The 26,576-nt window shown below is 39.1% G+C and overlaps 1 protein-coding gene across 3 annotated transcripts in view; it reads left to right on the forward strand.

Annotated features, from left to right (window-relative positions):
* LOC126458452 (tetratricopeptide repeat protein 14 homolog) overlaps positions 1–26,576 on the forward strand; it is an 88,994-nt gene that overhangs the window by 18,864 nt on the left and 43,554 nt on the right. For all 3 annotated transcript variants that reach the window (XM_050095519.1, XM_050095518.1, XM_050095520.1), the window contains exons 4-5: positions 15,644–15,726; positions 23,274–23,396. In XM_050095519.1, coding sequence (XP_049951476.1) covers positions 15,644–15,726; positions 23,274–23,396 — 206 coding nt within the window. The remainder of the gene's footprint in view (positions 1–15,643; positions 15,727–23,273; positions 23,397–26,576) is intronic.

The raw sequence follows: 26,576 nt of genomic DNA on the forward strand, positions 1-26,576 counted from the left end.
GCAAGATCGGGGCTGTACGGTGGATGCGGTACGCAGGTAATATTGGATTGTGCCAGAAATGGGACAACTTGATTCGCCATATGGTGCCATGCATTGTCATGTTGAAGTCATCACCCTGCTCGAGAAGTTATGGTTGTTTCTTTGCAATGTGCTTCCTCAGTTCAGTCTATACTGCTGTTAACAATAGTGTGAGGGGAAACTGCTGGCTGGTAAATCATTTCATGAATGGAAAAAATACAGTCACTCCCTTTCCCTGAAGATTCAACAACTTTAAGCTTTTCGGTGTTCCAGAACCCATCGATTTCCACACTGCTTGTTTTCCTTCAGGATCATAATAATGCAGACACAACTCATCACTGGTGGTAATCGATTCCAGAAACACAACCCTTCCGTCAGCAAAGGGATGCAGCACCTCGTAGCTTGCTTGCATTCGCACAACCTTTTGTTTGATAGTCAACAGATGAGGCACCCAATGGGCAGAAATGATGGTCATATGTAGAATGATCATGCATAACAGTAATGACTCTGCCATATGAAATTCTCAACACTTCACTGAGGTTATGTAACGTAACCTGCCGATCTCACTGACAATCACAGCAGCTGTGTTGATGTTGACTTAGTCACAGCAGAAGCCGAAACACTAGACTCACTTTGGTTAACACAGACAAGTATACCTTCTTTGAAATCTTGAATCACCTAAATACTATTGCACGAGGTACTGCATGTTCACTGTATGTATGTCAGCTTTTCGTAGGTTTCAGTGACTATATGGTTTAAGTGATCACAGAATTTTATTACACTGTACTGCTCCTCTTGCCTCACCTCCATTGTTTGGTATGCAAAATTCAGAGAACATCTACACAATAGAACATTACTAACAACCTGGCGATATTAAAGTGCTGCCACCTATGGACAATTTATGTAAAACTTGCTCTTTGCAAATATTTGTGATACAGATATCCTATCACGGAAGATATAGGGAAAAAATCAGTCTTTCTTAATTGATCAGCCCTTGCATTAATCAGTTATTTCAACAAGGTTATTATTTCTTAAAATTGTGCTGTGAAATGAGGTACATGCTGTCTTGACATTTTGCATTTTGCCCACCATACAGAGAAAAGTGTTCCCGCCTCCCATCTCTCCAATATCCTCGTCAGACCCTATGCTTCTTCTGCTTAGGTTTCCCTACTCTGACTGCTCCCACTGTAAGCTTGCCCTATGCACCCTCCTACCACCACTGTCAGCTCTGTGACTCGCAATATCTACTATCAAAGGGAGAGCCATCTGGAAAATGACACGTCACACATCAGCTGTGACTACCAACAGGTTATTGATTTGGCAGAATGAATATAGGCAGAGAATGTATACTAGCAGCACACAATATCCTGGCTCAGAGCATGCTCTGCAACATGACAGTCATGATCTCGGTGCCTGTTTCACCACACATACCCTCTAGATTCTCCCCTAACACCAGTTTCTCACAAGTCCACATGTGGAAACTGGCATTACAATGTGTCCTTTGGTCTCAGCATTTCCTTTCAGTAATTATTCCTTTCTTTGCTCGCGTTTCTTATTTTCTGACTTGTCTAATTTCCCCCCCCCCCCCCCCCCCCCCCTCCTCCTGGCCTCAAATGTCAACTGTCTTGCAAGATATTTTGTCAATCATCTCTGTCTTGCATATTACTCTCTCTTCCACCTTTAAGCCCTCAGGATTTCAAATCTTACCTGGTGCAGTCCATAGTTGTCTGTCTTCTCATCCTGTCATTTATTTGTATTGTTGAGTATGAAAACAAGGTGGAATCATGGGCAAGTCCCACACGTTTTTGTACTTGGAATGCCTGTATTATAACACAAGTAGTTTACAGGGTGTTCATAGTCGAAGTTCCAGTTTGAAAATGCTGTAAAAGAAAACCACTGCTCAGAATGATGTAAAATTTGAACAACATATTATTGACACGGGGAAACGTCATGGAACAAAACAAGAGTTGATGAAAATTTTACCAATAGATGGTCCTGTAAGCATCTTAATGTAAATGGGGTCAGCTACATATGACAAATGAATCCTAGTATGGTGGCTATAGTTTGTTTTGCATATTACACTATCTGTACTGTTCTGTGTGGATGACTGCAAAAGTTCTGCAATCAGCAGTTGTGGTGTTGCTAGTTAAATAAGCAAGCCCAACCACCATGGCAAGGCCATATGACATCAGATAGGGAAAATTTGGTTTTAAATTGTCCTGAGGTTGAAAACTGTATAAAAGGAAAAATGGTATTGGTTTCTGATTGACATGGGACTGAAGAAAGATATGTTCAACTATTTTTATTCCAAGAGTTGAAATCGAGAAACAGCATGTCCCACAACAGATTGGGGTGTCTGGAGTCACATTCAGAATGTGTTGCTCCATGTGTGCCTTCAGTAATGTTCATAATTTGAGCACTGCATTCTACATCTTGCAGATAATCCCACAGCTAGAAGTAATATGGCTGAGGGAATTGGCGGCTGATCATTCTAGCATTTCCGAACTGCAGCCATTTCACTGGCTGTGCAATGTGTGGAGGAGTGCCATCTAGCATAAAAAAGATCTTCCCACACATCTACTCTGTTGGAGGATTTGAATGAATGTGATGCGCAAAAGACTCTTAGTTTTACGAGTGTCTGTACTGGTAACAGTACTTGCAGGACACATCCCCTCAAGAAAATATGACCCTACGATAAACTATAATTTCAACTGAACCACAGCCATCTTTGCAGAATGTGGTGGAAGCAGTTGGTGTGCACATATGTGTGCAGTTTTTACATTGCCCATATTCTGCAAATTTGCATATTTACATGTCATTGGAGATGGAAATGGGCTTTGTCTGTCAACAGAATATTGCTTGGCCATTCATTGTCTACTTCTGTGCAAGTGAGAAAATCCAGAGGGATTATTGTCTTTGTCTCAGGTCAGCAGGAAGCAACTCTTGAACATGTGCAATTTTCTATGGATAACAATGCAGGATGTTTCTTAGGATTTTATGTGCTGTGCTCATGGGCATGTCCAATGTTCAAGCAAGTTCGTCGTGCACCGCACATTTGCAGACAACCGCTCGATCTCTCCTGCAATGCTGTGGCAGGTCTTCAGCAGACGTTAGATCAATTGATTTTTTTGACAGTTGGATCAATTGATTTTTTTGACAGTTGGATCAATCGATTTTTTTGACAAACATTGTATGAACTGTTTTCCTGCCTCTTCCACATTGCGTTTCAAAAGAACCTGTCTTCTCAAATTTTGTAATTATTTTCTCCAGACCCTTAGAAGACCAATGCCTATTTTCATACCCTTGAGTGTCTGGAAATTCTACAGGGCTACTGGCACAGTCACAGCTGTTGTAACAGAGCTTTACCAGCAGCACTTGCCATGTTGGGTGTCAGGGACGCAGGCTGAGGAACAGCCATAAGTCGTGCATCTGTATGTGTATTCTCATGTTTACAATGCCATCTGTTGGTAAAATTTTCTACAGAATATCAGGACTACGAACACTAACCATGCAAAACTAGCAAAGAGAATATCAGGGATGAATTTGAAAGAGATTCTTTTGGTGAAATCTCCAATTAGTGAAAAGTAGTGTAGCAGCTGCTGAGAGATCATCCTCGGATCCCTGGCAGTTTGCAGTTCTAGTACCAGCTTTGAACAATGTAGCACAGGTGGCTGCAGATGTAAATTTAGCTTCCGATCATTACATCACCCCCCCCCCCCCCCCTCCTCACCTCTATTTCATGTAGTAGCTGTGCCTGATAGTGCAAAACTGGCCTACTGGAATCAAACTCAGAGGTGGTTTTTTTGTACAGCATTGCGACATGTAGATTTCTGCGCAACTTACAGGGCAGCAGAGAGGAAAAATTGAGTTGTTCCCTGGGACAATGACTTACCCGATATACGTTGAAATTGAGGTAACAGAGCATCAGGCATTAAATTTTTTAAATTAATTTCAATCTCGATACATTGACTAAATTCCAGTCAGATATAAATGAAATATTCTGGTTTCAGAATATGACACGATAGTGTAATATGCAAGACTTAAAATGATTTGAAATGATGATATAGTAACCAAACTTAGTTATTTTTGTATAGATTACTGAATGTCATGAAACATAAAGTGAAATTTTCCATGTTTTAGTTGTTATATCTAAAGAGAGTGCTCTCGGACTTTGCAACAAAATCAATTTTTTTGTTAGACATATAAGGAAGGGCATTTTGAAATTAATGTACAAAAGAACTTTGTCTTACATGATTAATAATCTCAGCATGGTTATTAACAATCAGTTTCCTGTTTCACAAACAGAGTACTCACTTTATTTCGCAGATGCCTAGTCTTCTGCATTTGTCTTCAGCATTTCTGCATTTTCTTCTCATAGGAACTCCAGAAGAGCAAAAATGTTTTTGTCTTTTTCATCTGTAATCCCAGGAAGGGGTGTCTTCGGCATTGGAGTTTTGGTTTTCAGCATTGTCAGTGTACGTCGTCCTTTTATTTTGCTTATAAGAAGTGAATGTTCATGAATAAGTTGATGAGACTGCAAATGAATTCCTGCTGTTATACAAAATAAGTTTTATAAACCAGCCTTGTTTTTCCTATGGGTTTTTTAGTGTGGTAACAAAGCTGATGCCCAGTGCTCAGTAATGCCCACTCCTAGCACTTCAAAGAATACCGAATTCTTTCTGCAGCACTGAAGCACTGTAATACATTGAGATACATTCTCAGTGTTTTCAATATCTCTTAGAACTTTCCATGTAGGCCGAAGTTGCGGTTGCACTGTGTGTCTATCCCCTAACTGGAAACATGTTGTATGGTTATGATTGTTGATTCTGAAAGCAATGTACAAAATTTTAATATACTTATATTTTCGTCTTGTTTTCCGCATGAATCTGATAGAAGCGTAATGATCTTACAGCAAATTCACTATCGCACTCAGTGTTCCCAGTGCCTTGGACGTAGAACCAAACTAAATTGAACTGGATGGTGTTAGGACAGCCTCGTAAGGGAAAGTATTCTGTAGGATGAGATATGTGAGGAATTATAAAGCACAGATATTTCCATAGTGGTTATTTGGAAATAAACTACATTCTGTTCGTAGAAGTAAAGTAGCGAAGGTATTGTCTCAGAGTACGATTGGCGTAACATTCTTTTGTTACCCACAATTAGGTAATGTTGTGATTGATTTTCTGTGGCTTCTGAAATCGCTTGTCATTGAAATGGTTTTTACTGCAGTGAAGTTTTAATGATGAGAGACTTGTTCCCAGTCAGCATTATTACAGTAGTAATTTCCATGATTATAGTACATGTTGATATGTTTGTTTACATCTGACTGCATTTTGGGCCTCATACAAACAGGAAGTTGAACTGACACTGTTTGTTGAAGATACAAGCATCATTATTAATCCAGTAAAAGAAACTCCAATTGGAAATGGTACAGATAAGATCTTTGGAGAAGTCATTAATTGGTTTTCTACAAATGGGCTTGCTCTAAACTTTGTAAAAACACCGTACATCCAATTTTCTGCTGCAAAAGTACAGTTCCTTCAATAAATATAACACATCAGCATAAGTCAGTAGACAGGGTATAGCATACTAAGTTTTTGGGTGTACATATAGATGAGAATCTTAATTGCAAAATTCATATTTTGGATCTTCTTAAGCAATTAGGTTCAGCAACTTTTGCAATCAGAATAATTGCCAATTTTGAGGATATAGAAATCAGTAAGCTAACATATTTTGGTGACATGTGGAATAATATTTTGGGGTAATTCAACATTTAGACAAAAAGTATTCACTGCTCAAAAGAAAGTGGTTAGAATAATGTGTGGGGTTCATAGTCACACATTTTGTTGGCATCTTTTTAAAAGATTGGGAATTCTTAAAACAGCCTCACAGTACATTTACTCACTAATGAAATTTGTTCTCAACCATATGGACCAGTTTAAAAGCAGTGACATCCATGATTATAATATAAGAAAAAATATGACTTACACTATCCTTTACACAACCTATCTTTGGCACAGAAGGGGTAAAATGTGCTGCTATAAAAATTTTCGACAAATTACCAGATGAAATAAAATGTCTGACAGACAGCAGTAATAGTGTCAAAAATAAATTGAATTAATATCTGCTTGACAACTCCTTCTATACCATAGATGAATTCTTGAATAGTAATAAATCCATCTGTAAATATAGTATATGCATTTTGTGCCATTTAAGGGAATGGGGTAAATAATAGAAATATTAATCTTTAACTCTGTGTGATATATATATATATATATATATAAACACACAAAGATGATGTGACTTACCAAATGAAAGTGCTGGCAGGTCGACAGACACACAAACATACACACAAAATTCAAGCTTTCGCAACAAACTGTTGCCTCATCAGGAAAGAAGGAAGGAGAGGGAAAGACGAAAGGATGTGGGTTTTAAGGGAGAGGGTAAGGAGTCATTCCAATCCCGGGAGCGGAAAGACTTACCTTAGGGGGAAAAAAGGACGAGTATACACTCGCACACACACACATCCATCCACACATATACAGACATATTTAAGGACAAAGAGTTTGGGCAGAGATGTCAGTCGAGGCAGAAGTGCAGAGGCAAAGATGTTGTTGAATGACAGGTGAGGTATGAGTGGTGGCAACTTGAAATTAGCGGAGATTGAGGCCTGGTGGATAACGGGAAGAGAGGATATACTGAAGGGCAGGTTCCCATCTCCGGAGTTCTGACAGGTTGGTGTTAGTGGGAAGTATCCAGATAACCCGGACGGTGTAACACTGTGCCAAGATGTGCTGGCCGTGCACCAAGGCATGTTTAGCCACAGGGTGATCCTCATTACCAACAAACACTGTCTGCCTGTGTCCATTCATGCGAATGGACAGTTTGTTGCTGGTCATTCCCACATAGAATGCGTCACAGTGTAGGCAGGTCAGTTGGTAGATCACGTGGGTGCTTTCACACGTGGCTCTGCCTTTGATCGTGTACACCTTCCGGGTTACAGGACTGGAGTAGGTGGTGGTGGGAGGGTGCATGGGACAGGTTTTACACCGGGGGCGGTTACAAGGGTAGGAGCCAGAGGGTAGGGAAGGTGGTTTGGGGATTTCATAGGGATGAACTAAGAGGTTACGAAGGTTAGGTGGACGGTGGAAAGACACACTTGGTGGAGTGGGGAGGATTTCATGAAGGATGGATCTCATTTCAGGGCAGGATTTGAGGAAGTCGTATCCCTGCTGGAGAGCCACATTCAGAATCTGATCCAGTCCCTGAAAGTATCCTGTCACAAATGGGGCACTTTTGTGGTTCTTCTGTGGGAGGTTCTGGGTTTGAGAGGATGAGGAAGTGGCTCTGGTTATTTGCTTCTGTACCAGGTCGGGAGGGTAGTTGCGGGATGCGAAAGCTGTTGTCAGGTTGTTGGTGTAATGCTTCAGGGATTCCGGACTGGAGCAGATTCGTTTGCCACGAAGACCTAGGCTGTAGGGAAGGGACCGTTTGATGTGGAATGGGTGGCAGCTGTCGTAATGGAGGCACTGTTGCTTGTTGGTGGGTTTGATGTGGACGGACGTGTGAAGCTGGCCATTGGACAGGTGGAGGTCAACATCAAGGAAAGTGGCATGGGATTTGGAGTAGGACCAGGTGAATCTGATGGAACCAAAGGAGTTGAGGTTGGAGAGGAAATTCTGGAGTTCTTCTTCACTGTGAGTCCAGATCATGAAGATGTCATCAATAAATCTGTACCAAACTTTGGGTTGGCAGGCCTGGGTAACCAAGAAGGCTTCCTCTAAGCGACCCATGAATAGGTTGGCGTACGAAGGGGCCATCCTGGTACCCATGGCTGTTCCCTTTAATTGTTGGTATGTCTGGCCTTCAAAAGTGAAGAAGTTGTGGGTCAGGATGAAGCTGGCTAAGGTAATGAGGAAAGAGGTTTTAGGTAGGGTGGCAGGTGATCGGCGTGAAAGGAAGTGCTCCATCGCAGCGAGGCCCTGGACGTGCGGGATATTTGTGTATAAGGAAGTGGCATCAATGGTTACAAGGATGGGTAAGGATTCCAGGCGTTCGAGAAACTGGTTGGTGTCTTTGATGAAGGATGGGAGACTGCACGTAATGGGTTGAAGGTGTTGATCTACATAGGCAGAGATACGTTCTGTGGGGGCTTGGTAACCAGCTACAATGGGGCGGCCGGGATGATTGGGTTTGTGAATTTTAGGAAGAAGGTAGGGGTGCGGGGTGTCGGTGGGGTCAGGAGGTTGATGGAGTCAGGTGAAAGGTTTTGTAGGGGGCCTAAGGTTCTGAGGATTCCTTGAAGCTCCGCCTGGACATCAGGAAGGGGATTACCTTGGCAAACTTTGTATGTGGTGGTGTCTGAAAGCTGACGCAGTCCCTCAGCCACATACTCCCGACGATCAAGTACCACGGTCGTGGAACCCTTGTCCGCCGGAAGAATGACGATGGACCGGTCAGCCTTCAGATCACGGATAGCCTGGGCTTCAGCAGTGGTGATGTTGGGAGTAGGATTAAGGTTTTTTAAGAAGGATTGAGGGGCAAGGCTGGAAGTCAGAAATTCCTGGAAGGTTTGGAGAGGGTGATTTTGAGGAAGAGGAGGTGGGTCCCGCTGTGACGGAGGACGGAATTGTTCCAGGCAGGGTTCCATTTGGATAGTGTCTTGGGGAGTTGGATCATTAGGGGTAGGATTAGGATCATTTTTCTTCGTGGCAAAGTGATACTTCCAGGAGAGAGTACGAGTGTAGGACAGTAAATCTTTGATGAGGCCTGTTTGGTTGAATCTGGGAGTGGGTCTGAAGGTGAGGCCTTTGGATAGGACAGAGGTTTCGGATTGGGAGAGAGGTTTGGAGGAAAGGTTAACTACTGAGTTAGGGTGTTGTGGTGCCAGATTGTGTTGATTGGAATTTTGAGGTTTTGGAGGGAGTGGAGCTGGAAGTGGGAGACTGAGTAGGTGGGAGAGACTGGGTTTGTGTGCAATGAGGGGTGGTTGAGGTTTGTTGGAAAGGTTGTGAAGGGTGAGTGAGTTGCCTTTCCGGAGGTGGGAAACCAGGGGATTGGATAGTTTTTTGAGGTGAAGGGTGGCATGCTGTTCTAATTTGCGGTTGGCCTGTAGGAGGATGCTCTGAATAGCCGGTGTGGATGTGGGAGAGGAAAGATTGAGGACTTCTATTAAGGATAGGAGTTGACGGATGTGTTCATTGGCTGAGTTGATGTGTAGGTGAAAGATTAGGTGGGTGAGGGCAATGGATTGTTCAGTTTGGAACTGGTGTAGGGACTGATGGAAAGAAGGGTTGCAGCCAGAGATGGGAACTTTAAGTGTGAGGCCTTTGGGGGCTATGCCAAATGTCAGACAAGCCTGAGAAAATAAAATATGCGAGCGTAATCTGGCTAGGGTGAAGGCATGTTTGCGGAGGGAATGTAAATAAAACTTAATGGGGTTGTTGTGGGGGTGTTGTGAGGGTGACATGGTATTAGAAGGTGGAAAGTGTAACATGAGGTTGAAATGAAAATGAAAGATAAAAATATATGGGGAGAGATAAGGGTGAACTGGAAAGTAACTGGAGATCTGGTATGAAAAAAGGCGAAAAAGTGTCGGTTAAGTTGATCCTGTGGTGAACTTGGGTTGGTAGACAGCGATGTGCATGAAGGTTAGGTGGTTGTGTTGCCGCTAGAACACGTTAAAGGACGGATAAATTCGGGAAAATTTCGAAAAAACGTGTAAATGTATTAAAAGGAGTGGTGTTGTGGTGAAAGATTACCAGAATGGGGCTAACAATTGTCTGACGAAGAAATAATGACGTTAAAACCTGTGGGGAGCGCCTAAAAATGATCAGTGATGTGCGGAAAACGGAAGTGGAAATAAAGTGAAAGTTATCAGAACTAGCCGAAATGGTTATTTAATACGTGAAAGCAGCTGTTATTGAAATAGAAACTGTGGATTTTATAGCAGCGGTAGTGTTGAAAGCGGAAAATAAAATTATTTTGGTTATGGTTTGGAAGTGGGTTACGTATTATTGAGTATATATAGGCGGGATAAAATTGTATTACGGTAAAAAGGGGAAGGTGAATACAAAGTGAGACTACTGGTAAAAACAGAAAGAGAAAAATAAAGAGAAAATAAGACTACAGGAAAGATTTCGAAATGCAACAGCGACAATAACAAACGTAATTGTTGGGTTCAAATTAATGATATGGTTATAATAGAGGGAATCATTCCACGTAGGAAAAATATATCTAAAAACAAAGATGATGTGATTTACCAAATGAAAGTGTTGGCAGGTCGACAGACACACAAGCAAACACAAACATACACACAAAATTCAAGCTTTCGCAACAAACTGTTGCCTCATCAGGAAAGAGGGAAGGAGAGGGAAAGACGAAAGGATGTGGGTTTGAGGGAAACATTCCACGTGGGAAAAATATATCTAAAAACACAGATGATGTGACTTACCGAACGAAAGTGCTGGCAGGTCGATAAACACACAAACAAACACAAACATACACACAAAAGTTGAAGATGTATACACACAAAATTCAAGCTTTCGCAACAAACTGTTGCCTCATCAGGAAAGAGAGGAGGAGAGGGAAAGACGAAAGGATGTGGGTTTTAAGGGAGAGGGTAAGGAGTCATTCCAATCCCGGGAGCGGAAAGACTTACCTTAGGGGGAAAAAAGGACAGGTATGCGCGCGCGCGCGCGCGTGCACACACACACACACACACACACACACACACACACACACACACATATATCCATCCGCACATACCAAGACACAAGCAGACATTTTTCAAATGTCTGCTTGTGTCTGTATATGTGTGGATGGATGTGTGTGTGTGTGTGTGTGTGTGTGTGTGTGTGTGTGTGTGTGTGTGTATACCCGTTCTTTTTTCCCCCTAAGGTAAGTCTTTCCGCTCCCGGGATTGGAATGACTCCTTACCCTCTCCCTTAAAACCCACATCTTTTCGTCTTTCCCTCTCCTTCCCTCTTTCCTGATGAGGCAACAGTTTGTTGCGAAAGCTTGAATTTTGTGTGTTTGTTTGTGTGTCTGTCGACCTGCCAGCATTTTCATTTGGTAAGTCACATCATCTTTGTTTTTAGATATATTTTTCCTACGTGGAATGTTTCCCTCATATGTTTCCTTCATAACGGCCACCGTACCGTGTGATTGATCAATGGAACACGCAACCAACTAACTAAAAATCGTATTAAAAGGAAGATGTGTTTCTAGAAAACAAAATTTACATCATTGGTCAATTTGGCAGTGACTGTTAAATACATAAAACTGCAGTGGCCTGTTGCAGAAATGCACATTTGTGTTCTTCGTATTTTTCTTTATGGGGATCATTTGCATTGACATTCAGTATGACTTCACACTCCCAGCAGAAATCGCAGATATCAGTTCTTGACTTTCGAAATGAATATGAGCTGCTCTCTCAGGATTTCATCTGTAATACCATATTGGTTTCATGGTGAAAATAATTTTGGAAGGATGTAAGTAATTCAGCAATGCTGAGGTCAGCTGCGTGGAAGTTGTTTATCTGCTGTCTACAGAGGTCTGTGGAAGTATAACTTGCTTCAGCATGGCAGTCAAATGCTTCTAGAGGACATAGTTGTTGGAGAGTAATAATATTATGTCAGCAGAAAGACTTTATAGAGTACTGATTCAATATTTGCAGGAAATGGAAAATAAGTTCATGATCACCTCAATTGTGTTACACAAACGTGATCTTTTGGATACTCTACTCAAAGAATTATCAATATCTTTCACGAAAGTGATGTGCACCTCCATTATCTACAGATCCAATGTGATAACACTGCTGTTCAGGTCTGCACGACCCAAGAAGGTCGTAAATTTCATTTATCCACGGTTCCAGTAAGTTTAAATTGTGCCTTGTCACCCCTCACTACCTTTGTTACAAATTGTCATCAGTTATCATTTGCTGATACCATTCGCAAAATTGCTCTTGGCGATCAGGATTGTTGTCATTAATCGCGTGCAGTGATCGTGGAATGTAAACTTTCCACTTTAAAGCTTTCAGAATTCTTCATACAGTTGTATTGCAAACCCCCACTTCATGTGCACATTGCCTAGCAGATTTCTGTAGAGAATTAACAAATGTTTCTAACACAATAGCTGACGAAGCAGGGCTAGTAGCTGTATGCTGTCTTCCTGATCTTCCTTTTTGAATATCACAAATTGTTCCATGCAATTGAAACTTGTCAACTTGTCAATGATGCGTTTAGTTGGTAGGCGGTTTGGCAGTTCTGTTTCAAAATCCTGCCTCCACTGAAGTTGCACTTTCGGCATTATCAAACTTGAAAAAAGACTTCAGTACATTCTTGTTGCTCGAATGTGAAGTGTGCTTCAGCCATACCGAGATGAAAGTACTAACATCTGTTGAACCAAAGACCATTCTACAACAAACTCATAACTCAAATTGAACGGCAATGTCGATATCTCGATAGAGGCTGACAAGAAGTGTATACATTTTTCTTTCGGGCGCTGTTTGTTAAGTAATATGGGCATAAACATTTATAGTTACGTATGTAACATTCAATTCACAATAGCCTGACGTATGTTTGCTCCAGTGTCAAATATTTCTTTTTTTTTCTGATGTTAATGGTAATAATGATTTTGTATCATCCCAACTTACCCTGAACACTCAGCAAACGCTCTCTGTTCCCAACAATGGGTCAAGGAACAAGTTACTGGGATAATGATACTGAGTGGAACATCTGTCAAGCAGCCACATCCAATGAAACATCCTGCAATTTTATAAGAAAATCACGAGAGAAGGAAGACAACGTAAGATAACTTGCTGCAATTTGTAGTATGTGGGTGAGGTCAGCAGAAGTTGTTCTTAGACACTCTGATCAGAAAGGGAAATTGCAATGTTGGGAACTACATGGAAAGAGGCGGAGCTTCCACAAAATATGACCAATGATTTGGTTCGAAGCTCATTATTTTTCTTCACACATGACACCAGTGATCAGTTATATTCTTAACAGGAATAAGAATGCTCTGATAATAAGTATGTTCCAAGATGTTGATGACACCAGTGACAGATCCGATAAGAAGCTGAAAATGATTTTGGATTATAATTCAGTAAAAGGGGCTGTAGACACCCTTAATCATTTAAGAGATACATATTCATCAAATGAAAAATCAGTAGGTGGCCCTTGGTAGTTTTCTGCAACATCCTTGATGTTTCTACTTATAATGCATATATCTTGTGGATTTCAGTAGACCTTAATTAGAATGTAAGAAAATTGACTAGGAGAAATTTCTTCAAGGAACTTTGAAAGTACGGGTAGCAGAACACATTGTTCAAGGACACATTTCTCAAGAAGCAGATTATTCTCTGAGAGTGGACAGGAGCACCTAGAACACTAAAAGGTGTGGCAAGTGTGTGTGTGTGTGTGTGTGTGTGTGTGTGTGTGTGTGTGTCAGTAACACTTAATGTGCATGCTGTAAGTTCAGTTCAGGAAGCAACAACAAAAACAAATGGGTAGAAAATGTAATAAACATGTTTGCAAAACACCCATCACCTACTTGTGTCCAAACTGCAACGAATAAGAATGAAAATTAGAAGATAAATGTTAATCCTTTCAGAAGTAGTTGTATGTATGATGTCAATGTTTGTGTGGCTGCTGATATGCAAGCAGCAATCTATATAATTAAAAGAGTTGTTGTTGTTGTGGTCTTCAGTCCTGAGACTGATTTGATGCAGCTCTCCATGCTACTCTATCCTGTGCAAGCCTCTTCATCTTCTAGTACCTACTGCAGCCTACGTCCTTCTGAATCTGCTTAGTGTATTCATCTCTTGGTCTCCATCTATGATTTTTACCCTCCACACTGCCCTCCAATACTAAATTGGTGATCCCTTGATGCCTCAGAACATGTCCTACCAACCGATCCCTTCTTCTAGTGAAGTTGTGCCACAAGCTCCTGTTCTCCCCAATTCTGTTCAATACCTCCTCATTAGTTATGTGATCTACCCAGCTAATCTTCAGCATTCTTCTGTAGCACCACATTTCGAAAGCTTCTATTCTCTTCTTGTCTAAGCTATTTATCGTCCATGTTTCACTTCCATACATGGCTACACTCCATACAAATACTTTCAGAAATGACTTCCTGACGTTTAAATCTATACTCGATGTTAACAAATTTTTCTTCTTCAGAAATGCTTTCCTTGCCATTGTCAGTCTACATTTTATATCCTCTCTACTTCTACCATGATCAGTTATTTTGCTCCCCAAATAGCAAAACTCATCTACTACTTTAAGCATCTCATTTCCTAATCTAATTCCCTCAGCATCACCTGACTTAATTCGACTACATTCCATTATCCTCGTTTTGCTTTTGTTGTTCATCTTTATAGCCTCCTTTGAAGACACTGTCCATTCCGTTCAACTGCTCTTCCGGGTCCTTTGCTGTCTCTGACAGAATTACAATGTCATCGGCGAACCTCAAAGTTTTTATTTCTTCTCCATGAATTTTAATGCCCACTCCGAACTTTTCTTTTGTTTCCTTTATTGCTTGCTCAATATACAGATTGAATAACACCGAGGATAGGCTAAAACCCGGTCTCACTCCCTTCCCAACCACTGCTTCCCTTTCATACCCCTCGACTCTTATAACTGCCATCTGGTTTCTGTACAAATTGTAAATAGCCTTTCGCTTCCTGTATTTTACCCCTGCCACCTTTAGAATTTGAAAGAGAGTATTCCAGTCAACATTGTCAAAAGCTTTCTCTATGTGTACAAATGCTAGAAACGTAGGTTTGCCTTTCCTTAATCTTTCTTCTAAAAGAGCAAGAAAAGAAAAATACTGTTATACACTCTAAGAAGAATATCTTTTTGAAAATGATCTGTATCAAATTTACCCTATGTGAATATTCAAATAAGAAATTTTCTTAGTAAAAATGCTGTGTGTTATTTTCAACAGCATGTAAATGACGCTGTCTCTTTAATATGTAATCCTTGATGTATGTTAGTTCTTTGTCAATACATAGAAAAAATGACATATAAATTTAACATACATTTGTTAGCAACAATTGATCATAGTGTTAAATGTCATGAAAAAGATATAAAACGTAATACATAGCCTAACGGATTTTGAAACTGAAAGCGTGAAATTGTGATACAGTTACAATCCAGTGTTCTGCAAGCAAAGGGATACATAAAGTTGCATGTTATTAATTCTGTCATTTTTACATTTGTTTTTATTGGATTATTTGTATGTGCTTGTGGTAATTCAGTAGTATCTAAAAAGAAAATATAGTAAATTCAAGCACTCAAGTTAAGAATTTTGCGACTACATATTTCCTCAAAAATAAAAAAAATTAAATAGGAAAATCGGTCAGAGGTTTGTCAGCAGGAAGAATAGTGAATTTAATTCAAATAATCTATTTTCTTAGTTTTTGATACGTAATATGATATTTGGTGGTAGTGATTGCTAGTTGTTATTGGTCATAACATTGAGCTATTTTATGAAGTCATCTTAAAATACCTAGTAAAATCTGTTTTCATATAGGATAGAATGCTCTTAGACATGAAACATATCGTCTGATGTTTACGTAATTGTGATTGTGAGTGAGTTAATGTAAGTATGAATGTATTAGTTTCAGATTGTTATGCTGTCATGCCTCCATACGAAGCATTCATTGATCTGGACAAGCAGAGCCGTCTCATGCATTTTCTAGAGGTAATGTAAATCATTTTATAATAAGCTTTTGATATGTTTATGAGATCTGACACTGATGTTTTTGAGTGCCACATTTTTACTGTTAAATCCTAAATTTGGCAGTACTTCATCTTGCAATTTTTATTTTGTTTCACATGGATTGAAAATATGTGTAATGTTGTGAAGATAATTTGTGCATTAAATGTTGCTGTGGGACATCCTGCATCTGAGCTTAGAGAGAGAAAAAATGTACTGTTACTTTTGTGTGGTTTGCAAGGCTTAGAGGATAAGTTCTTTTTCTTTTAAGTAAATTATTCATGGGTTTTTAATGTGTGTATCGGGGAGTTGGGGGGGGGGGGTCATTTTGTAGAAACTGGTATAGAAGTTAGTAAAAATACATGCTGGCAATTATATCACACCTGTAAGTCCATGCCTGTTTATCAACAGCATTTACACAGTGACAGAAAGATATTTTCTAACAGTTATGTCTGTACATAGATAAGAGAAAGAGAAGTATTTAAACTCACGTTCTATTGATCATGAAAGGTGGTTGTGGTCGTTGTAAATTATACATGTGCGTGGAGTGGATGTTACATCACCTGCTTTGTATTTCCATTCGTGATACAGTAACAGGCACCCAACATACATAATAAGTTACTGCTGTTCATTTTTAGACCTTATTACTTCCTTTTGCTTTTTCACTGCTTGTTTCAGATTGTATGTTGTATAAAGTGACTCACAGTGTTATGTTACCACAAACAATTTCGTGACTGCTGCTTTAATCAGTGAAAAGGGCATGGTGAAGTAGGTGAAACTTAAAATTGAAATACTAAACATTACTCTCACTCAGACCCTGGGACACTTGCACATCTCCTCCAATCTCCCTGAAAGAGTGCAGCACGGGTGGGTTGTGAGTGTTGGGGGTAATAATATTTATTTCATTTACCAATGCAGTTTTTAATTTCATCTAACGAGTCAAATATTGGAATGTGAGTATAATTGTTACAACACCATGCAGCGACTATGGTTGGTTACACATGACTGCGATTGTGGCAGTATTAGAAAGCTAGGCAAAGCTGGTTTCAGGGACAGCTACGAGGAGTGTAAGCAACTGAAACAATCGTATAGCAAGCATTACGATGCGACATAAAAATAATGAATACATGTTTACGGGACAACTGTTAATTTTTTTAATAAAGAAAGTGAATGATTGATTTCTTGCAATATTAGAGGAGGTAACAGACACAGTATAATTTGTAATAGAATAGGAGCCTCATGACATTGGAAAGTCTTCTTGTCAGGCTGCAGTTGGTATGTTTTTGAGTGACCTGACCACACAGTGCCCAACATCCTTACAGTGACCAAGGTAACCACCAGAGTGACAACAGTTGTTTGCCAGCCTGAGGTAAGGCAGATTGGACTTTCGAAACAGAATTCAGAAACAAGACAGTTTATTTTAACAGTAATCAAGGAGAACAGAGACATTGTAAGTCAAATTTATTTAGAGTTTATTACCACCGATTAAGTTCTCTGACTAATATAACTATCTAATTGACTCAATAAATGTTAAACCAACTGAAAATTTGTTAATGTGGGGAAGGCACCAAGAGTTAACAGAGCGACAACCAGAATGACGTATGAAATTAATAGATTTGACTAATAAAACTATAAAATGACAACTGCAAAATATGATGCTTCTGATTGTACTGATGCATCTTATAAACAAATAATATATAATGTACAACAAACACCTGAAATGTGATTTCTTTGATCCAGATTTATGTGATAACAAAAGGAAGGTAATTACGTCAAGTAAAACTGAATAGACACTTCGTAAAAATAACCCATGACAATAAAACAATATCAAATGAACAAATAAGCACAGTAACAATAGCCTACTGTTTGAAAGTCACAGAAGTAAGCATTTCATAAGACAAATGCAAAGTAATAGTTTTAATTAAAGAAAACAGTCTTAAAAAAAGATATTACAGAATTATTGTTCATGACAATAGGAAAATAAAAGTTGTAACTTTTGTACTGGAACTTGGCCAAGGCATGTGGTCAGCTGGAGTGGCAATATGTGTTGTACTACGTAAATTGCATGTAAAACATCAGTGCATGGTCACACTCAATATTAGAATAGGAAGTAGGTCGGGAGTCACTGTGGGGGCAGTTATATTAAGTAGAATTGGTAGAGTGCTGTAATATGGGCAGCAGCTCGATGTTGGAAAACTTGTTGGTGCTTCTGTGCCTTCAACTAATCCAAGGACTTGCGCACAATTCAGTGTTGTTAGTATCCGGAAGAACTGGTAAGGTAGGACATGTACTGAGAGAAGTGAAATTCCGGGGGATGAATAACAGGAATGGTTTGGTAGTGGCATTCAGGGTTTAACTGTGCAGAGAACTAATATTCAGCTTCCAGAGTTATTAACAGAATACTTTGAATAGAAGTCCAATATTATGTAGTGTTACTCAGTATGAGTGTGGAGTGAAATTCTGGTGTACAACTAGCTTATTTTTATGCTGTGGAACAGAGATTGTGTTGATTCGGAGATCAATTGAATTTGTTTCGTATGAGAAACTGTCTTCAGTCAACACAGTGAAATTGTGCAAACAAATTCAATGGTAGATACAATAAAATACAGAGGAATGAGTAAAAGTGCGAAATGTGGCTGAAAAGGTCATACCAGTTAATTTTGGGATAACAGACAGTGCAACAAAAAATGTAAAAGTAGTGACGCATTAGCAGCACAGGGTCTGCCAGTCACGTGGAACTGAAGTACAACCATATTAGAACACACAGCGGTACGCAGTGGACAAAAGGGTTCAGCTGTATGGCTGGCACTGTTTGACAAAGTCAGATGTTAATAATGGCAGGCAATCGTCCGTTGCAGTAATCCAATGGGGAAGAAATGTTGTACAGGCATTAGTGATATCAAATTACAGTGGAACCTCAATTTTACATTCGCCAATTTTGTGTTTTTTTTTCTATTCTACACCATAAAATCGTAGCTCCTGTGAAAAAACACATAAGATCAGTGCTAAAAATACCCAGTTTTACGTTTCTTCCTAGTAAGGATTACCTTAATTCTAAGATCTTACTTGACGTCTCACTTGACATCATCGTCTTCTTTTCCTATTGATATTTGATGTGACTGGTGAGTTATAAATAGCACGAAAGATAGATAGTTCACACCATAATTAGTGGGCAAAGTTAAGGGAATATTTCAGGCTGTTGTGAGGAGGGGAGATGTGAGAGAGGAAATGCAGACCAAATCCACAATCAGTGTTGCCAGCACAACTTCCAACGTTTACCTTCACTGCGCAATTAAGATACAACTAATGCTAGATTGTAGTGGTAATGGAAAAACAAGACAGTCGATGCAAAGTGTTCTGGACCGAGCCAATACGTGATGAAAGGGCCTAGCCACCACCTTTTTTTTGAGCCATGTATTACTCAGTCTCACCTTTTTGCTTGTACTTCTGGTGTACTGTATTCAGCAACAATATTAATCGTCCGCCTTTTAAATTCTGACGCCGAGTCTCAAAGAATATGCTCGGTCATAATCGAGGAAACATCACCCAATTAACAGCACAGCCACCACACCACACTAACACACACAAATGGCCCTTCATTGACGGGAGTGCTGGTAGGGGTGAAAGCATTTTGTGAAGTGCTGAGAATATACTTTTTGTGCAGGTCCTGTGCTGTGTTGGAGATTTCACACAGAAGTAGAACAATGACTTAAGTGCTCGTATCTCACGCCATAGCACATTTTAAAGAGTTAGGTGCTCATATCTGATATCATACAGTTAGGAAACTACATACACTACTCGTGTATATACTTTGCACATGAACTTGCTTTCAACTTTACATTTTACACAGTGTACAGAAATTCACTGAGCCAACTTCTAATAAGCTTGTAATGTCAGTTGGGGAAGTAAACTCATTTTTTCATGTCTCAGTTTAACCAAGCCTAAAATAACACTATAACGGTGGTGAGCATATGGAGTGTGGCTTTTAAGGAAAGCTTTAAACAATGACAGCAATGGTGAGAAAGTATGTCTAAGCAGATTTCAGCATTTACGCTTAGTTTAACATTTAGCTGCTGAAGAACTAACGAAATTCATTACCACAAATTATTGTATAAACATTGTGTTGTACGTTTAATTCCCATCACTTAGACAGATTTTATACAATGTATTGAAGAGGGTAGTGATTTTTATTCTTAAATGCCAATTGTGTGTTTTTGCTCACATTTTAGGGCATTTCAAAATTTTCTTCAATTCTGCATTTTCCTCATTTTTAGTTTTTTTTTTCAGTGTGGGCCGCATGAAAACGTAAAATAGTGGTTTCATGTTTAAAGAACTGTAAGGCACAGAGGTTACTTTATAAGTTAGAACAGGACAGGTGCAACACTTCAGCAAAATATTCTAGGTATCAGGGCCTTATGGAGATGAAAACACAACTGAATTATCAACCTGTTTCAACAATAGATTGACATAGAAAGTACGAACTCTACTTCCACCGAAGGCTGATGATGAAATATGTTCTCAATCCCTAAGCTGTAAATTGTGTGAAGTGGCAGCAAGTAAATAATAGTGACATAAAGTCATCTCTTGGTGTGCATATTGGCTGTTGTGCTGAATGATTCTTGGAATTGGGAAGGATCTGCTACAGGAGGTGGTATATCGCTACCATTATACTTGATAAACCAATCAAAATGAAATAGTCTTCTGTTCTGGGAGCTGTAATTTGGCATTGACACGTGAAGTGAAATGCAATCTCTGAAATGGTCCATCCTGGCGTGCACAAATTTTTTAGTTGGGCACGGTTTCATGGTGGTTTGCTGTAACATTACTTATCTCCTACCTGTTATAGTGGCAGTCAAGTATTCTTTTGACTATGGAGTCAGTGCCTCCCAGTCGCAGCTGCATTGTTCTGTTGAGCTCTCTTCCAAACGAATTTCAATCTTTCACCAAACGAATTTCAATCTTTCAGTCAGGTGCTTCACTGTACTGGAATTTATTCCAGGGGTCAACTTCTCTATCTCGAGCGCATTTTGTGGCCTGAGCAATCTCAAAGGGACTCAACCCTCTTACTTCGTATATCCTGGTGTCATATGATGAAATTAGAAATATCAGTAGCCTATCCCAACCTGTGTGTGAGCTGTGGTAGTACTAAGTGATTGAGGAGAAAGCTTTTACACTGTCTCAGCAGTTGTGTCTTCAATAAGTATCATTGATTATTTTTGAGGGACAGGCCCTATTGCTTCAGTCAAAGTTTGGAGAGGTATTTTAGATCTTTGTCCATGCACTCTTAGCACACAGGAGACTTTTTAAATTCCTTAGACATCATTCTTTCACTGTGGCCACCAATAATGGCCTGTGACATGTATTTCCCCATTATGAAGTGTGTATGCTGTCGTGACATAGTTGTAGTATGCGTTTACAGATAACCTTTGGCACTTCTGCTCATTCTCCAAGAGTCACTCTCTTATACAAAACATAGTCTCTTGGGACAAAATATGGGTAGGCAGCCCATGTCTTATACTTAGCATGGGATTCTTGTGACCTTTTTAATTCCTCAGTAAGCACGTCGTCTGCTGGCAGGATCCTAATTTTCCTGCTCAGAGCACCTGCAGTCTGATCTAACTTGACAGGCTTGTTGTTGACTGTTCAACTAAGTTTTAAGGCTGATATAACAAGTCTGCTGCTGACACAAAATCCATTGTAAACTGCATTTACCGCGAACTGTCATTGTTATGGGTAAAACCGAAAGCAACGGGTGCCAAAATGAGCCAGAGGTTCTATTTCAGTGATGCTGCAGTTTTGTTCAGCTCGATTCAGCTGATGTGATGCATAACCAATTGGTTTTTCTGCACCATCTTGCATTTGAACCAAAATGCAGTCGATGACTGCGTTGCTAGAATCATGCTACAAGGTAAAAGATAGTGCAAAATCCAGGTAAGCCAAGACAGGTGAACTTGTAAGAATTTTTTCAATTTTAACATAGCACTGTTTCCCTTCTACAGCAATTTTGTGAGCGGTATTGTTTGGCTGCATAGTTTTCCATGAAATGGCGATAGTAATTTGTCAGTCCAACAAATAATTGCAATTCTTTAATGTTCCTTGACACTGGAAAAACATTCACTGTGTACATTAACCACAGATCTAGTTGCACACTATATGCTTACAACTATGTGGCCTGTGTAGTACATTTGTGACCTCGCGAAACTGCACTTTCCTATTTCAAATTTAAATTAGTGTGACTAACAGAGTTAGCACTTTTCTCAATCATTCTGCATGTTCTCTCGTCATACTTGAAAAGACAATATTGTCATGTTAGGACTCCTAATGCCCGAGGGGGTGGGTGGGGGCACAACAAAAGTTATCTTTTCCTGGTGTTTCTGAACTATAAGAATTTGATGGTAGCCAGTGTGCATATCTAAGATAGTGAAGAATTTGTCTTTACCAAGGTGATCAGTCCTTAGAAGGGGATAAGTATCTGGTTTCATGAGGTTACTGACCGCTTACATACCAACTTATATGTGATGAGCCTCTTCCCCATTACTCTCTTCCTTTTTTTTTTTTTTTTTTTTTTTTTTTTTTTTTTTTTTTTTTTTTTTTTTTTTGGGGGGGGGGGGGGGGGGACGGACGATTACTATAGGTGAATACCTGGGGCTGAAAGGAGGTTGAATTACTCCTGCTTCTAGCAAACCGGAAATACGTTTCTCCACTAGTGGTTGCAAGTGGGAAGCTAAGGAATATGGTTTATGGGTTATAGGCCTAGCATCACCTGTAGCGACATCATGGCACGTTAAGATTGCCAAAAGTTGTTTTTTTTCTTCAGGCAAACTTGGAAATTCGGCTAGAGTGGGGGGTCAGTACATCCTGTCCTCATTACACAAATGTTAATGCACTTTGGTGAATATGGTACCCTAGGAAATGTTCCACATAGTGGATTAAAAATTCACCCTGTTCGGGCAATCAGGAAATTTACTGAACAGATTGGACTGAAATTATTACATGGTTGTAAGGCATATATTACACAACAGCAGTGAACAATGAGCATTCAACCCCCTCATCCCCCACAGTTGTGATGTACAAGATCATGAGAGAAATTTCCAATGTGAGTGGGCCAAAATGTATAAAGGCCTGAGGGAAGAATGTTGCCTAATCGAATTAATACACAGTGGACAGCAAAATGGCTGTTTGTAGTATCAGTATGTCATTAGGATTAAAATTCGTATATCTTTTGTTGATTTCGAAGTCTAACCAAGCACATATTAAAACTCTCCAAAACCTCACTTCAGCCTTTAAGCTCTCCAGCTAATCAACAGATATTACTAGTGGATGTAGAACTACTTGTGACCTGTTTCATGGAACATAAATGTGCAAGTAATTCTTTTGTTAATTGTAGTGAGTTATGATGAATTTTAATAAGTTGCAACATTATTGAGCCTATTGGAACCAAAAATGATACTGCATAAAATGTTCTTTTTGATAATTTCTCAGATATGAGGTAGCTTTAAAGCTCATTTTTTCCTGTTTGTTTATTTTTACAGAACCTCCAGAGAGGTGACGTCGTCTTTTGTTCTATTGTCAGCAAATCCGTCTCTGGCCTGATGTTGAAGGTTTTGTGCTCTGATGGTGAACAACAGCGTTACGTTTCAGACATTAATGTCAAGGTATTGCAAATGGCATACAGGTTTATATATTTATTTGAAGGTCAGAGTCTCATGTATATATGTGGTATATATGTGTACACATGTTTTTTTATATTTTATATAAATTCTAAGAAAATGGTAAATCTGCATTTCAGATTTCTGAAGTTCACTTGTCTTTGAAAATTGTTGTGTTAATATTTGGTTTCGTTGGATGTACTGGAGTAGGGTTCGACTGCTGAATTCTTTCCCCAAAATAATGTGAGAACGTACTGAGACTTCGTATGCATGTGCTGTATGTTATTTCCAGTATCTTAGCGAGATGTGGAAGCTCTATCTCAAAACGTGTAAGTTACATTCTGCTTTCACTATTGTTTGTTGATTACCATTTTGACAGCCCCAAGTTAATTTAAGAGAGAACTGAAGTAGCTGGCAGCTTTTGATAGTTTGCAGCAGGTGAATCACCCATTGTGAGCTGTTTTTGCTAAGGATAAAGAATGTCCAGAATTCTGGACAGAATACCAAAAGTTCACCGTGAATAGTTAAGTTGATTATTCTTGTGTAAGACGTACAATTATTTCGTTGCAATTACCTGCGAGTATTCTGCAAGGCTTTGGACCATCCCTCGTCTCTTGATAATCTTTTCCTGTTAAATGTTTCCAGTGACTGATCCATATTTTCGATTCTAATGTTCATTAAGTATGACATTTTTGTTGAGAATCAGCATTGGATAACCTGTTCTTATTGTACCAAAATACGGCAATTAGTTGATGACTAATTAAAAATATGGGTTTGAATTTCCGTGCCAAAAGAAAAGCTTTGATGTGCACGTCCAGTTTGAATTCAAAGTATTCAGAATAGCTTGGATTTGATTCGAAAAGTGGCTTACTGATGATTTCCATTCCTGAGTTTGATTGTCATATTGATTTATGATTCCCACTCCAGAGACTAGGTGATAGATGAAAAAAATCTTGAGGGTTATTGATTTCAAATTTTCCATTAGTATTTGGTACATTTGTTTAAGATGTTTCAGAGCCCACAAATAATGGCTTGCATCAATCATTTACGTTCTCTTAGGATTTCCTACACCATAGAAGCAAGCAGCTGCATGTGCAATAGTAACTTGCTTGTGCTTAAACCTAATGGATATCAAAATATTTTAAACAGTTTCCCTTGTTCTACAGTTTCCTATTTCTAAGATACCTACAGCATGATTTTTGAAAAGTAGTTTACTGAGAAGGATGCTGATGAACAAAGGGCATTTAATTTTTGCCTTGTCCATGGACGACGATTTACGTAATCTTTTAATGAAATGGAAATGTGCTTAAAGAAGCATTCTTGCCATAATAATTATTGCATTCAAATGAGGTGTGGCATTTCATCTTGGAGATGCTGCTTCAGGTAATGTATGATTTTGGAACATTTCATAAAAGCAAACTTATTCAGTTCAATGAAAAGGAAATTTTTATCTGCCATTTTAAGGAAATGATGTACTCAATTTTTCATTTTTCAGCTATTCTTCAGAAATACATATTTGTCAGTATAAACTGCAAGGAAATGTCCTATGAAACCACTAACAATGCTGCAATATGGAAAGTAGCATGTTGGAATGGCAGTAAAGGAATTGGTTCCAAGATAACCTTTTATGTTGCTGTGTGGTGTACTTAACTACTGAGACCTGTGGAGTGTGGATTGATGAATGATGTTCTGCTACATGGGAAACTGATCCTTGAGGTTCAGACATGTCAACTTTAAATTACATGTTAAGTTCTGGGTGAAATATGCACTCTTGTGACTATGGGTTCATTATCTCAATGAAATGATGAATCTCTGTAGAACTGTCAAAAAAGTAAAAAAAAAAGGAAAAAAAATTCAATGAAGATACTCAGAAGATAGTGTATTTGACAAGTTGACAAGATTGGAAACTTCCTGTTCAGACTGTTAATGTCATTGGTAAATAAAGGCTCTTTTCCTACAGACAGATTTATTAGCGATGTTAGGCAAAGATCCAAACCGTGACATTAAATGAGGGTGGAGTAACAAAGTATTCTTGTACATTTTTAAATGAGCCATCTTTTGTACTTTCCTTTTTGGGGAGTATACTTTCGTTCCCATTCTGAAATGCGTGAGACTGTCCTGCACCTGCAATATTCCCTTTTGGCAAATCATGGGGCCAAAATCTTGTACAATGTTACAATCGCGAAAGATTTCTCAGCAGTTCTTGATAATAGTAACTTGGCCAACATAAAATTCTCTCAGCCATTCCAGTCGTGCATCATTTTACTGTATTTCTCGTGTTCCTAATGTTAACTATTTCGTAAAGTATTCCCAGTTTCATATTAAAGCAAATGTAGGAATTGGGGGAACAAAACAAACTTATAATAAGTGAAGAAGTTGACTATCATTGTAGTGTAAGAAGGAAGATGTACATGAAAATTGTGTGTCCTAACCTCCTGGATGTTGCCTCTAAACCTTTAGAGCTAAACACATTTTCTTGCTCAGGAAACCTTCCTGAGGACATTCGACAATATTAAATTGTTTGGAAGTGCTTACATTTCATTACATGTGTATTGCTGTAACCCTTAATGAACTAATGTTTAAAATGGAGATATTAGTAATTTTTGCTGCCTTAAACTTCATGCCTTCAGATTTACTTGGCCCTAAGTTAAAATATTGTTTCAGAATACTGCAGATATACTGTAATTAGAAGTAGGGGTGTTGAGTGTGTGTGTGTGTGTGTGTGTGTGTGTGTGTGTGTGTGTGTGTGAGATATATATATATATATATATATATATTTGTGGGAAATTTGTCTGTGACCAGTAAATTTCAGGAGTTGACAGGCTATATTTTTAATTGCAGTAAAGAAAGTTTTAGACCAGTAAGTTAATGGTGGGTAATAAAATAGAAATGACATTACACTTAAATGTACTGTCTTAATAACACCAGCAGGTAAATACCAGTAGTAATGTAATGGGTGCTGGAATTATTAGTTGGTGATTCTTTCCCTAATTTATTTCAACTACATTAAGTCCTTATCTTCACTTGCTGTTTTTTGGGTCTGAAGCTGAAGGAATTTTTCTTGGCGCTTATAGTGTTTTCAGTTACTCTAATTCTATTTCTATCTTCTGTGTAGCCAGTAAACTTATGTGATTATTCCACAGTTAATGTGTGTACATACTTAGTACTTTGCATAAAAGTTGGGAA

The sequence above is a fragment of the Schistocerca serialis genome, chromosome 2, assembly GCF_023864345.2.
Source record: "Schistocerca serialis cubense isolate TAMUIC-IGC-003099 chromosome 2, iqSchSeri2.2, whole genome shotgun sequence".
NCBI classification, from domain to species: domain Eukaryota; kingdom Metazoa; phylum Arthropoda; class Insecta; order Orthoptera; family Acrididae; genus Schistocerca; species Schistocerca serialis.